The 13,849-nt window shown below is 41.1% G+C and overlaps 2 protein-coding genes across 2 annotated transcripts; both read right to left on the reverse strand.

The window, feature by feature from the left end:
• Positions 1 to 499: 499 nt before the first annotated feature.
• LOC135486364 (uncharacterized) lies at positions 500 to 6,036 on the reverse strand. Its single transcript, XM_064769109.1, has 2 exons — positions 4,599 to 6,036; positions 500 to 2,764 (listed from the first exon to the last, which is right to left on the reverse strand). Exons 1-2 carry the CDS (start codon positions 5,761 to 5,763, stop codon positions 1,770 to 1,772), a joined length of 2,160 nt encoding a protein of 719 aa, XP_064625179.1. The 5' UTR covers positions 5,764 to 6,036; the 3' UTR covers positions 500 to 1,769.
• Positions 6,037 to 8,615: 2,579 nt separating this feature from the next.
• LOC135487246 (uncharacterized) lies at positions 8,616 to 13,056 on the reverse strand. Its single transcript, XM_064770768.1, has 2 exons — positions 11,283 to 13,056; positions 8,616 to 10,631 (listed from the first exon to the last, which is right to left on the reverse strand). The coding sequence occupies exons 1-2, from the start codon at positions 12,445 to 12,447 to the stop codon at positions 9,703 to 9,705; spliced, it is 2,094 nt and encodes a 697-aa protein (XP_064626838.1). The 5' UTR covers positions 12,448 to 13,056; the 3' UTR covers positions 8,616 to 9,702.
• Positions 13,057 to 13,849: the final 793 nt, after the last annotated feature.

Consider the following 13,849-nt stretch of genomic DNA (forward strand, 5'->3'; position numbering starts at 1 on the left):
ATTATCATTATTTGTCTTGTGGTTATTTTTTAGTGTCAATAGACATACCTCATTTAGGGGAAATACAATATCGAGATGAACCAGGGCGGTTAATCATACGCCTTTAATACAAAGTGACAAAATGAAACAATGAACAGTGTGTTTGGGCGCGCTCCCTGGGACCTCTCCTCACTGTTCGCCTTCTCTAATCTGGAGATAATGCTGCACCAACTCTAGTGACGTTTATTGAGCTTCTGCATGGAGGACAGTTCCTGTGGGAGCTTGATTAGGTATGTTGGTCTCATGACCTTATTTTTTCCCAGGCCCAGGAGTACAATGCAGTCATTCAGTGTTAAATCATCCAGTGTACTTTTTTAGCCGAAAATCCTCCTGTCCTCTCAATATTATATCGGCATTTCATGCCATACAGAAAATGACACATAATGGCTTATGATCAGGATTAATAACAAAGGCATGCACTTATGTATCAAAAATGTTTATTCGAACTAACTTCCTTGTTTCTATAAGCGTTTACAATGCACAGCCACGATTCGATACATGTATCGGTCAAAATAGCATTGCAAAACAAGCATAACCGCTCACCCCATTGACGTTAAAGGGGAGGTGATATGGAAAGGAGCTAAGTTGACCAGAACTATCCCAAAACCACTTTCATTCCGATACTCCGAAGAAAGATTGACTCGTTGAGATGAAAATGTCACCCCAAAAGAAACCGAAACCAAATTGAAGATGGCTGCCGTGGTGGCCATATTGAATATCAAATTCCATCGAGATTTGAAAGGAACCTTCCCCTAATACTTCCAACACTCAAGAAATATAAGCTCGATGATGATGAAGTGTTCACCTTGCGCACAGGCAACCACATTCAAGATGGCTGTGGTGGCCATATAAATATGGGATCGCCAGGACTCCAATGTTGTTGCACTGTCACAAATGTGTGAGTCAGTTTAAATTTGAACTCAAGAGACTTTGTAGAGCATTATGGACAACATCATTTTGAACTGACAAAATGACAAATTGAAAAATTAATTTTTGTTATAAAATAGCTTGGTTCAATATATCACAGGTCTATTTTATACTGGAGGGAAATATCTTTGCAACATGCTTTTGCAGAAAGCAATAAACATTAATCGTATACTTAAGGGAAATTACTTCGTAACAAGCATTTGTATTACATTAATTTAATACTGGAGGGAACTTACTTCGTTACATGCCGGCTGTGATCTGGGTAATGCGCTATAAAACAGCCATCATTGGCATATTAGTGTCAGACTAGTCAGGGCGGTCACTATGTTTCCCAACGAATGTCCAGCATTAATGTACATGCTAGTACCTTTGGTATGGCAGACATTTAATGGAGAATTATTTCAAGTCCAATCATAAGTCAAGGTGGAGCTCAAAGACGACGCTGCAGTTCCCTCCAATGGACAGCAGACGGGAAAAGAAACAGAGGTTGTCCAAAAGAGAGCTTGCGCCATCGGTGAAGCAGTTTGGTCTTACCTGGGGAAACATTCCGAGACAGGCTGCCACCTGAACAGGGTGGAACTGATGACGCATGCTTTTGTACGATGTAGACGGCACTTTCATTTGGAAGGAATTTACTTCTTTACACAATTCATGTATTATGAGCATCATCATTTCTACTGCCTGCATCTATCAGCACATTTTTTGAATGTTTGTTTTTCTTGGCAGATGATAGTTTCAGCACTGTTCTACTTTACAGGTGTTGACTGATCAACGGTAAAGTGATCACAAGGATCATGAAACAACTAATATTTTCCATTCCTAATCCTTTCAATCTGCTTGAGCTGAAACTCAGTGGCAAAGAATGGATCGCCAGCAAAATCCGCATTTGCCAGGCTTTTTTCAAAGAATTCTCCATCTATTCTATTACGCTTCAACTGTTCTGCAAGCTCCTCCAGGTTAAAGTACTTAAAAAGCAATGCAAGCTGTTCAGGGGTGAGTTCAGAGAGGGGCACCAAGTTTCCGTTCGGGGGTGGAAATTTTATTTTACGAGGACCACCTGGTGCACTGGATGCTGGAACTTGACTTTGGGCCACAGTTACTTGACCTTGGACCACAGCTCTTCGACCTCGAACCACAGCAACTTTACCTCTAGTAACAGCCTTGAGACCCTGGGTCGAGGTTGATTGGCCTTGACACACTGCAATTTGACCTTGAATCGCAGCAACTTGACCTTGGACTACAGATCTTTGACCTTGGACCGCATTATGCCGTCGAACTGGTTTAGGAGGGAGAGATGGTCTTGGCCCAAGTTTTGCAATGACATCTTTTTCCTTCTTTCTCGTATTCTGGTCATACATGTCTTCTGATGGAAGTTTTGATAAAGGAAAAAGCTGAGCAGTATTTTGATCTTCCTTTTTAGCTTTTCGTGGCAGTGGTAGTCTGCCCCTCTCTGAAGATTTGTTAACATGTGCCTGAATTTTCCAATCTGTCGCCTGAACCTCATCATCTTCTGAGTCAGATCCGTCAACTGTCAATAGAGGGAGTGACATATTTCTTGGGCGTCGATCTTGGGATTTCATATTGTAATCATCTACTCGTGGAATGTTATAGAAAGTTTCATGTGGCTCTTCTGGCTTGTCACTGCTTGCATAGGATACACTTTTATTGCGCTTCAATGTTAACACTGGGGACTTGATCTTTTGTAGCATATGTTTGAACATTTTGGACGAAGATTCTGGTTTTGGCCTGATGGTTGTTTCCTCACTGAAGGGAACTGTGACTGCCTTTGTGGCACTGCCTGAAATATAGAATGAAATGGCCAGGGCCATTGTGCTCACCTCATGTGGAGGAAAGATGTATAAAGAGCATGGTATTGTGTCATGTAGTGTTAGGTTTGATGTAGGTCCAAGCAATTACAATTTCCCCAAAATGGCCAATTTACAGTTCATTCGACCTCTGTGACCTTGAAAAGTAGGTCAAATCAAAGAAGACCCGGGTGACACATTGAATGGTTGTTAGAATTAGATGTACCTATGATATAAAATTGGTGCCAATCGGGCAAGTCATTACTAGGAATAATGGCATTTTGAAGAATTTAGGATTTGGCCCCCTCTCTGGAGGCCAAACGGCAAATCAGATCGCACCAAACTTCGGTACCTGAGACCACCTGACCAAGGGGTACTTGTGTACTTAATTTGTGATCAATAGTCATTGCAGTTAAGAAACGTGCCATAGTTACGGCCTGACGGCGAATTTACGCCATTTGACCACTGTGACCTTGACAAGAAGGTCAAATTAAAAACCTGTGTGACATATACTGTATGGTGGTTAGATGTACCCATGATATCAAATTGGTGGCAATCGGGCAAGAAGTTAAGGAATAATCACATTTTTAAGGTTTTTGGATTTTGCCCCCTGGTGGTCAAGTGGTGAATCATATTGGACCAAACTTCGGTCCCTGAGATCACCTGACTAAGGGGTAAATGTGTACCAAATTTGGTATCAATAGCCATTGCAGTTTAGAAACGTGCTATCGTTACATCCTAACGGCCAATTTACACCATTTGACCTCTGTGACCTTGAAAAGGAGGTCAAATCAAAAACCCGGAGGATATATGATGCACCTTTGCTAGAAGTACCTACCATATTTTTTTCAAAATTTCCCGACTACTATTAAGGGAGATATTGCATATTTTCACTTTTAACGTTTGGCCCCCTGGTGGCCAAACCATGAAACAAATCGGACCGAAACTTGGTCTCCAAGGTGTCATTACATAAGGGTACATGTGTACCAAGTTTCAACTTAATAGCTCTAACTGTTACGAAACGTGCCCTGCTAACGGACGACGGACGACGACGGACGACGACGACGACGACGACGGACGACGGACGCCACGGTATGGGATAAGCTCACCTCTGCTAAGAGGTGAGCTAAAGAGGAACCCAGAATACCTTTCCTTGGATGGGAATGTTCATAACGTAGAACAAACGTACAAAAAGGTCTAAAACGATCATCGATGCCACCAGCTATGAATTGGATATAAAATAATGCAAAAAACGGATTTGCTCAAAGGCGAAGGATTTTGTTGCTCACTACATCACATGATATTCATAATCTGTAATATATGGTATGCTGCACCTTTCTTCTCTTGTTTTATGTCTTGTCTGCACCATGCACTCACGTATTGGTTTGTTGTGTTTTCAACCAAAATGGCTGTATGTTTATGAGGCCAATTAAAATTAATTTGAATTTTGTATTTGTATTTATGTGCGCAGCGATAAACATGATGCAACACATAAAATTACAACTGTAATCACGGGTTGTGTGTGACTAATTCTACTATTACTCGTTACAAAATTCACAGTCACTTTGCTGGATCTAAAACATTTTATTTGAACTTTAATCAGACTATAATTGCAGCCCAGTTTCATCATCCTATTCATCCATCCTCATCTAAGCGGAAGGAACACTCCACTGCATCCGGAGTGTACCCAGAATAAAATGATGTGGAGCACCCCTGGTAGCCACAAGAGCTCCCCCTATATGAGAAGTGGAAAGGTCCTTTTTGGAACGCAAGGATGGGCTGATAATCGGAGTGGAATGCTGGACAGGTTTTATTATTCGGACCTACCTGAATGTAGCCAAGATGTTGAGGGTGACCCAACTGATACTGCAGGCGCTGCTGTTGATTTGCCCCGGTGGGGCGATACCGAATTGTCTCCAGTAAAGTCACGCACCTTGATATAGTCATAAATCTTTTTAGCACTGTATTCCATGACCGCTAGGATAGACGCAGAAGTAGCGTTTATCACCACATTCATATCCTTAAACCGGTCCAATTCAAACACACTGGCACGCGACATGATAACTTGACATGTTAGGTCGTTTGGGTCATACAGCCACGTGAGGAATTTCGTGTCAGCGAGAGGGCTTTCCTCACTGATAGGTCTGGGCAAGAAGATAAAGCTGATATCAGTGAAATCTTCGTCTCTGGTCCCCCAGGGTTCTGTTCGCTCCTCTTCTTTGTCTTCAACGTAGAGACCGGCGGGAACACATGCAATAAGGACATCATATCGTGTTTCAGAAATCAGCAGGATCTCTGTTCTGTACATCCCGGCTGAAAGGCTCTCAAAACGCACACGCTGCGGAAGTTTGAAATTTTCATAAACCTGCTGTAATGTGTAAGACGTCCCATCTTCAACGATGGTGAAGTCTCCTCTTTGCGTCATTGGGACTGGAACAGTTTTATCAATCGCTTTCAAATAGCAGGTTATGCAGCCATTTTCAGGACTCCTCAATTCGATTGTTTCTCCACTCTTCACTATTTCATTCCCCGCAGTAAAGGTTTTATCAGGCATTGCATATCTCGGGTGGAACTTCCACAGATCTTCCATTGTGGTGTAGACTTGTTCCTCACTTTGAATGCGCAAAATTTTGACCCGACTCGCATGCCGCAATTCTCCCATCGTTGACAGTGGAATTAAGTACCTTGGCGTGGCTTTCTTTATCATTTCCGCAATCGAAGTGTTGAAATATTCCTCCCATGGACATGCTGCAATACGCTTGAAACTTCGCACACCAAGCCCAACTAACGCCTCGCCAGCACAGAATGAGACACTTTCTCCGTCTCCCAACCACCCTTCTTCTGGCATGATCATTTTCGGCCATTCTGTACCAAATGCCATCAATTCCTCTAGAGTGTAAAAAACTTCTCGTTCATCTGACCATTTTAGATTTTGCAGTATTTCTTTCTGCCACTTCCAAGCCCCCTTGGACCATTCCTCTGACCTTGGCATCGTGAAAACCTTAGGTTGGTTACTCTTAGTGAAAACAAAGTCTCCAAAGTTGCTGAAGTCACTTGTGCAATGCCAGGTGAAGTACAAGAGACAAGTCACTGACAGCGATGATCGATGTACGAGTAGTTACTATATTGTAATGTATCTGTAAGGCACTGTAATGGTAACAGAATGAGACACTGATGGTGAAGTTCCAATAGTTCCACTGGAGATGGTTCCAAGTTCCACTGGAGATGTACAAAATATACCAAAGCACTAATGCTGATGAAACAATTCGCCACCAATAACTACACAGAGTCCAATAGCGGTAAATGTGGAAGTCACTGAATATTTGAGTTAGTGAAAGTATCCAATGACGTCTCCAGACAATCATGACATGTATGTATAATCAAAAAACATTCCTCACTATGATAAAAAATATAGGCCGACACGAATTATTGTTATTTGTCTTGTGTAGAAAGTGTCAATAGACATACATGTAGCAGAAATACGATATCGAGATGAACCAGGACGGTTAATCATCCCCTTCATCATAAAATGAAACAATTCACATGAACAATCCAATGAACATTTGATTGAGTTGGGGCGCGCCGCCTGGGACCGCAGCCTCTAATGGACGTACACAGGCGTCTCGAGATAATGCTGCACCGACTTTAGTCACGTTTATTGAGCTTCTGCATGGAGGACAGTTAATAAATGAATCAGAAAACGTACACAGATCTTCTTACCAGATTAGAGGCCCGTATTCCTGCTTTTAGGTTATTAATATATGTACCAGTCCTCGTAGAAGAGACATAAAGCTCCACATCAAATCAGGTTTCATTAAAATTGAGCCATCCAATGCAGAAATCATATTTAAATGTTTTTGTGCGACAGGTTTGGTTCGTTTTCTGAGTCAGCTGGCGGGTGTACTTAACAGATAAGGCTAATGTTGACATCATTAGAGAAATTTGGCTGTACTACCTCACCTTGGTATTTCGTAGCTTAAAGCTAGAAGTACAGTTGATAATTCAAGTATGGTATACATACATGCATAAGAGACAATTTTCTGTACAAACAATCGATTTTTGAAATATTTAAATTGTAGTCCTGTAGGTTTGTACAATACATGTATATAAAATCTAAATCATACAATTTGTGGGCGGTTTTTTGTCATTAAGATCTATCGGAGGTCGAAAATCTAGATAAGTTTCTGATAAGATTATTAGTTAAGATCTACGTGTCAGCTTCATGTACATGTACATGTACATGTAATTAGTGTCAGAAGATTGATGTGTCGGAGACTGGACCACCAGGCGGACATCGATGAAGCAATGCAAGCTGAAGGAACGGAACTTGCCCAATTTAAGCAGAACACACATGTAATTATTTTCTTATATCATTATTAATGGGTGAAAAGATGGTAAAAGTTTTTGGGTGCTTGATTAGGTATGTTGGTCTCATGACTGACCTTATTTTTCCCCAGGCCCGAGACGGAAGTTTTTGAAAGTACAATGCAGCTATTCAGTGTCCTATTTTAGCCGAAAATCCTGCTGTCCTTATTATATCGGCATTGCACTATACAGAAAATGATGCATGATCAGGATTAATGAAAAAGTCATCTATGCATCAAAATAATATATGTTTATTTCGAACAAACTTCCTTGTTTCTATAAGCGTTTACAATGTACAGCCACGATTCGATTCATGCATCGGTCAAAATAGCATTACAAAACGAAGCATAACCGCTCACCCCATTGACGTTAAAGGGGAGATGATATGGAAAGGACCTAAGTTGACCAGAACAATCCCAAAACCACCGATGCACCGAAGAAAAATTGACTCGTTGAGATGAAAATGTCACCCCAAAATTAACCGAAACCAAATTGAAGATGGCTGCCGTGGTGGCCATATTGAATATCAAATTGCATCGATTTTTGAAAGGAACCTTCCCCTTATCACTCCAACACTGAAGAAAAATGAGCTCGATGAGATGAAGTGTTCACCTTGCGCACAGTAAACCACATTCAAGATGGCTGTGGTGGCCATATTGAATATGGGATCGCTCGGAATCCATCTTGTTATTGCATTGTCACCAATGTGTGAGTCAGTTTGAACTTGAACTCAAGAGACACATTTGAGTTATTAAAGACCTATCGAAGGAGGAGAGTTTTAAAAGGTTTGTTCAATATATCACAGGTCTATTTTATACTAAAGGGAAATACCTTTGTAACATGCTTTTGTAGACAACAATTACATTATATGTGATCTGGTGAATGCGCTAAAATAGCCATCATTGGCTTTTTCGTGTCAGACGAGTCTGGGATCCCAACAGGTGAACAGTATAGATGTATATGTGAGTACATATGGTGACACGTGGCAGATATAAATGAAGGATTATTTCAAGACCAATCATGAGTCAAGGTGAAGCTCAAAGACGACGCTGCAGTTGCCTCAAATGGACAGCCGACTGGAGAAGAAATTGAGGCTATCCAAAAGAGATCTGGCGCCATAGGTGAAGCAGCTTGGTCTGACCTGGGGAAACATCTACAGTGAAGATACCACCTGAACAGGATAACACTGATGACGTATGCTTTTGTACGATGTAGACGGCACTTTCATTTGAAAGGAATTTACTTCTTGATACAATTTATGTCCATTTGTATTATGTCATCAGTAATGCTACTGCCTTCATCTACACATAGTTGTGCGCCTTGGTGGCACAAAGAGTAGGATCTTATGGAAAGATAATGAATAAGTTCATGCAAGGAATGAAGTGAACGCCATGGTTCCAAAAACGTGACTAACTATAATTCATAAAACAAGACAAAAGGTTACAATAATGTTACAAACAATTAACATGATTGGTCAATATTAAAGAGGGTGTGATCGTATAGTAAGTGATATAGGCAGAACTTGGACAATATCCTTTCCTTGTATTTATGTTCAAACATACTTTTGATTACCTATCTCATGTTAAAAACTCCAGTAATACAATCCTTAATGAAGCTTATGAAGTTGACAAAAAGCTCACTTCGTCCTGTAGTATCAACAAATCTGTATCGGCAACTATTGATGTGTTAAACACTAAATTTCAGAAAAATCTCGATCTCTCGTCTAGTAGTACTAATGTATCAAATTCACTCGAATTATTGTATCATTCCTATTTCTTCTCTGTATTACAAAATGACAAAAGGTCAAATTCTAGTCAAAAAAACAAACTCAGAACCTACAGAACTTTTAAAACTGAGTACCAACTTGAGCCCTACCTTAATGTTCTAAAAAACAGGGGGTTGTTTTCAAAAATGGCTAAGTTTCGCCTTAGCAATCACAACCTACTCATCGAAAAAGGTAGACATTTTGGTACTCAGTTAGAAAAGCGTCTCTGTCCTTTTGGGTGTAACGTTATTGAGGACGAGTTCCACTTTTTTGCACGATGTCCCTCTAACAATAAATTAAGAGACGAGTATCTCACAAATATAAATTTTTATAAATGTAGTCAATTATTTTCAAATCTGGATTTTATTTCTATTATGAGTAGTACTGACAACAAGACTATTTTAGATACTGCTATTTTTATCTCGAAAGCCTTTGAAGAAAGACAAACAGCTCTTCAGGGGCACTAATTAATAAGTCATTGTGGTCTTATTTTAATTACCATATACATGTAACTTTCTTTAAAAAAATATTTTTGTATGTGTTGTATTTGTATATATGTGCTGCCATACTGTCTTATCCTTTGATAGTTGTGCAATAAATTGAATTGAATTGAATTGAATTGAATTGATAAAGATTAAGGAAGCTGTCAATCATGACATGGGTGGAGGATTAATACATTATACGAGACAAGTGATGGGCACCAATTACCACAACAGTTTTTGAATTTTTCTTGGCACTGTTCTACATATTACAGGTGTTGACTGATAAACGGTGAAAGGATCATTATTGATCATGATACAACTAATATTTTCCATTCCTAATCCTTTCAATCTGCTTGAGCTGAAACTCAGTGGCAAAGAATGGATCACGAGCAAAATCCGCATTTTCCAGGCTTTTTTCAAAGAATTCTCCATCGACTCTATTGCTCTTCAACTGTTCTGCAATCTCCTCAAGATTAAAGTAATTAAAAAGCAATGCAAGCTGTTCAGCAGTGAGTTCAGAGAGGGGCACCAAGTTTCCATTCGGGGGCGGAAATTTGATATTATGAGGACCACCTGTTGCACTGGATGTTAGAACTTGACCTTGAGCTACAGCTACTTGACTTTTGGTAACAGCATTTTGATCTTGAGTCGAGGTTGATTGGCCTTGACCCACTGCAACTTGACCTTTGACTACAGACCTTGGACATTGGTTCACATGCTGCCCTCGAACTGGCTTAGGAGGGAGAGATGGTCTTGGTCCAAGTTCTCCAATGACGTCTTTTTCCTTCTTTCCCGACTTCTGGTCATGCATGTCTTTTGATGGCAGTTTTGATAAAGGGAAAGGAACAATTTGTTGACCTCCCTTCTTCACTTCTCCTGGCAGTGGTAGTTTGCCCCTCTCCGAAAATTTGTTTTGAGCCCGAATTTTCCAATCCTTCGCCTGGACGTACCCATCATCTTCTGAGCGGTCAGTTCCGTCTTTTGGCAATAGAGGGAGTGACCCCTTTCTTTGGCGTCGGGCTTGGGTCTTCATATTGGAATAATCTACTCGTGGAATGTTATGGAAAACTTCTTCTGGCTCTTCTGGCTTGTCACTGCTTGTATCAGATACACTTTTATTGCGCTTCAATGTTGGCACGGGGGGCTTGATCTTTTCTAGCCCATGTTTGAACATTTTGGACGAAGATTCTGGTTTAGGCCTCCGGTTTGGCTCCTCACTGAAGGGGTCTATGACCTTTGTGGCACCACCTGAAATGAAGAAAAACGAACCCCTAAATCCTTTACTTGAATGGGAATGTCACGTTAGAACAAACGAACTAAAAACTTTAAAGCGATTATCAATGCAATCAGCTATAAAATAAACATTGCCCCAAGGTGAAAGATTCTGTTATCTCATGATATTCATAATACGTATCCTGCACCATTCTTCTTTTGTTGTACGTCCTGTCTGCATCATGCACTCAAGTATTAGTTTGTTGTGTTCGTTGTATGTTTATAAGATTATATGAAATTAATTTGAATTTTTAATTTGGATTTGGATTTGTGGATAAACATGATGCCACACATAAAATTACAACTAATCACGGGTTGTGTGTGACTATCTCTAGTATTACTCGCTACAAAATTCACGGTCACTTTGCTGGATCTAAAACATTTTATTTGATCTTTAATAAGACTATAATCGCAGCCCAGTTTCATCATCCTATTCATCCATTCTCATCTGAGCGGAAGGAACACTCCACTGCATCCGGAGTGTACCCAGAATAAATGATGTGGAGCACCCCTGGTAGCCAAGAACACCCCCTATATGAGAAGGGCAATGGTCCTTATTTATGGAACGCCATGATTGGTTGATAATCGCTGGTGGAATCCGGAACAGGTTTTTCTCTTCGGACCTACCTGGATGTAGCCAAGATGTTGAGGGTGACCCAACTGATACTGCAGGCGCTGCTGTTGATTTGCCGCGGTGGGGCGATACCGAATTGTCTCCAGTAAAGTCATGTTCCTTGATGTAGTCATAAATGTTCTCGGCACTGTACTCCTTCACCGCTGACATGGACGAAGAATTAGCGTTTATCACCACATTCATATCCTTAAACCGGTCCAATTCAAAAATACTGGCCCGCGACATGATGACTTGACATGTTGGGTCGTTTGGGTCATACAGCCATGTGGAAAATCTTGTGTTGGCGAGAGGGTTTTCCTCACTGATAGGTCTTGGCAAGAAGATAAAGCTGACGTCGGCGAAATCTTCGTCTCTGGTACCCCCGGGTTCTGTTCGTTGCTCTTCTTCGTCTTCGACGTAGAGACCGGCGGTAACACATGCAATAAGGACATCATATCGTGTTTCTGAAATCAGCAGGACATCTGTTCCGTACATCCCGGCTGAATGGCTCTCAAAACGCACACGCTGCGGAAGGTTGAAATTATCATAAACCTGCTGTAATGTATAAGACGTCCCATCTTCAACGATGGTGAAGTCCCCTCTTTGCCTCATTGGGACTGGAACAGTTTTATCAATCGCTTTCAAATAGCAGGTTATGCAGCCATTTTCAGGACTCTTCAGTTCAATAGTTTGTAGTCTCTTCACTATTTCATTCCCCACGGTGAACGTCTTTTTCGGCATTGCATATCTCGGGTGGAACTTCCACAGATCTTCCATTGTCGTGTAGACTTGTTTCTCACTTTGAATACGCAAAATCTTGACGCGACTCGCATGTCGCAATTCTCCCATCGTTGACAGTGGAATTATGTACCTTGGCGTGGCTTTCTTGGTTATTTCCTCAATCGAAGTGTCGTAACATTCCTCCCATGGACATGCTGCAAAACGCTTGAAACTTCGCACACCAAGCCCAACTAACGCCTCGCCAGCACAGAATGAAACGCTTTCTCCGTCTCCCAACCACCCTTGTTCTGGCATGATCATTTTCGGCCATTCCATGCCAAATGTCATCAATTCCTCTAGAGTGTAAAAATCACGCCGCTCGCCGGACCATTTGAGATTTTGTAGTATTTTATTCTGCCACTTCCAAGCCTTCTGGGACCATTCCTCTGACCTTGGCATCGTGAAAACCTTATGTTGGTTACTCTTAGTGAAAACAAAGTCTCCAAAGTTGCTGAAGTCATTAATGCAATGCCGGGTGAGGAACAACGCCACTAATGGTGAGCGACAAGTCACTGATAGCGATGATCGATGTACTAGTAGTCACTATATTGTAATGTATCCAGGCACTGTAGTGTCAACAGAGTGAGACGCTAATGGTCAAGTTCCAAGACACTGACCATGGTGATATATAAATATACCAAGTCATTAATAGTAATGAAACAAGTCAACAATAACATCACAGTACCGGTAAAAGAGAAAGTGACGGATGTGGTTATTAAAAGTATCCAATGATTGATCTCCAGTCAGCAATCTTGACATGTGTATAATCCAATCAATGTACTGACTCAACTAAAACGTTGCTAGTCAGTAAAATCCTAAAGAAGTAAGCAAATCTTCATAGATATATCAGGAAGTCGCTGACGACGAGTGATATCAAAGTCATACCAAAGTGCACCACACAGTCAGTTATATACCATCAGCCACAACAGCAGTAGGACTTTTCTGTAAACGCGCATGCATTTTCACATATAAAAATCTTGACGACATAAATCGTGTGACTTGCATATCGCACTCGAAGACACTCTTCAATACCTCTCATGAGATATGCCGCCAAGAATATGTGGTTTTCTCTTTGGGTTATTTTTTGCATTTCTAAAGAGTTAATAGACCGTTCATCAAAGTGTGATGTCGAGCAGAACCAGGATAATTGACAATATCAGGCCATTTCACCCGATACACACCTACTCCCTCAACACACCTCGGAAACGTGCATCAGGAGACGTCGTGTTGTAGGCCCTGTTTGCAAGAGGATGAACCAGGATGTGATGAAACAGCCTCTACTCCCATTGGTCAATACGGCCATTTTTAATTGCGAATCTAGGTCGCCTTGAGACCTGAGATAAGTCCAGCACACGTCATGTTGTTCTTGCACGGTCACCAATCTGTTTGAAGTGGAACTAGGCCCTATATTAAAGAAAATCGCTTTTATAAAGAAAGGCGTTATTCCCCAAAATAAATTTGTCTCGCCTGTTTCATTAGCTCCTTTACCGTTTCATCTGACATTATTTGACGTTTCTTTAAATTTGGTTCAATTCTTAGATAGTAAAAACACGCTGTATCATATTTTTTTACCAGGCTGTGGAACTTTACATCACCCCGCTATCACGACGAAAATTTCCATTGTCGTCGTAGGAGCGGTGTCTTCATGGTGACATCACGATCTAGTCTCCAAGCATTGCGTCGTCAGAGCATCGTTCCGCACAAAGACAATCACTGCATGGGGTACGTCCACATGGTTCAGCTGGGATTGAAATCAGTAATGGGAACTACGACTGTAGAGTGGAAGGCGAATGGGCAGCCT

The sequence above is a fragment of the Lineus longissimus genome, chromosome 4 (assembly GCF_910592395.1).
Source record: "Lineus longissimus chromosome 4, tnLinLong1.2, whole genome shotgun sequence".
Taxonomy (NCBI): Eukaryota; Metazoa; Nemertea; class Pilidiophora; order Heteronemertea; family Lineidae; genus Lineus; species Lineus longissimus.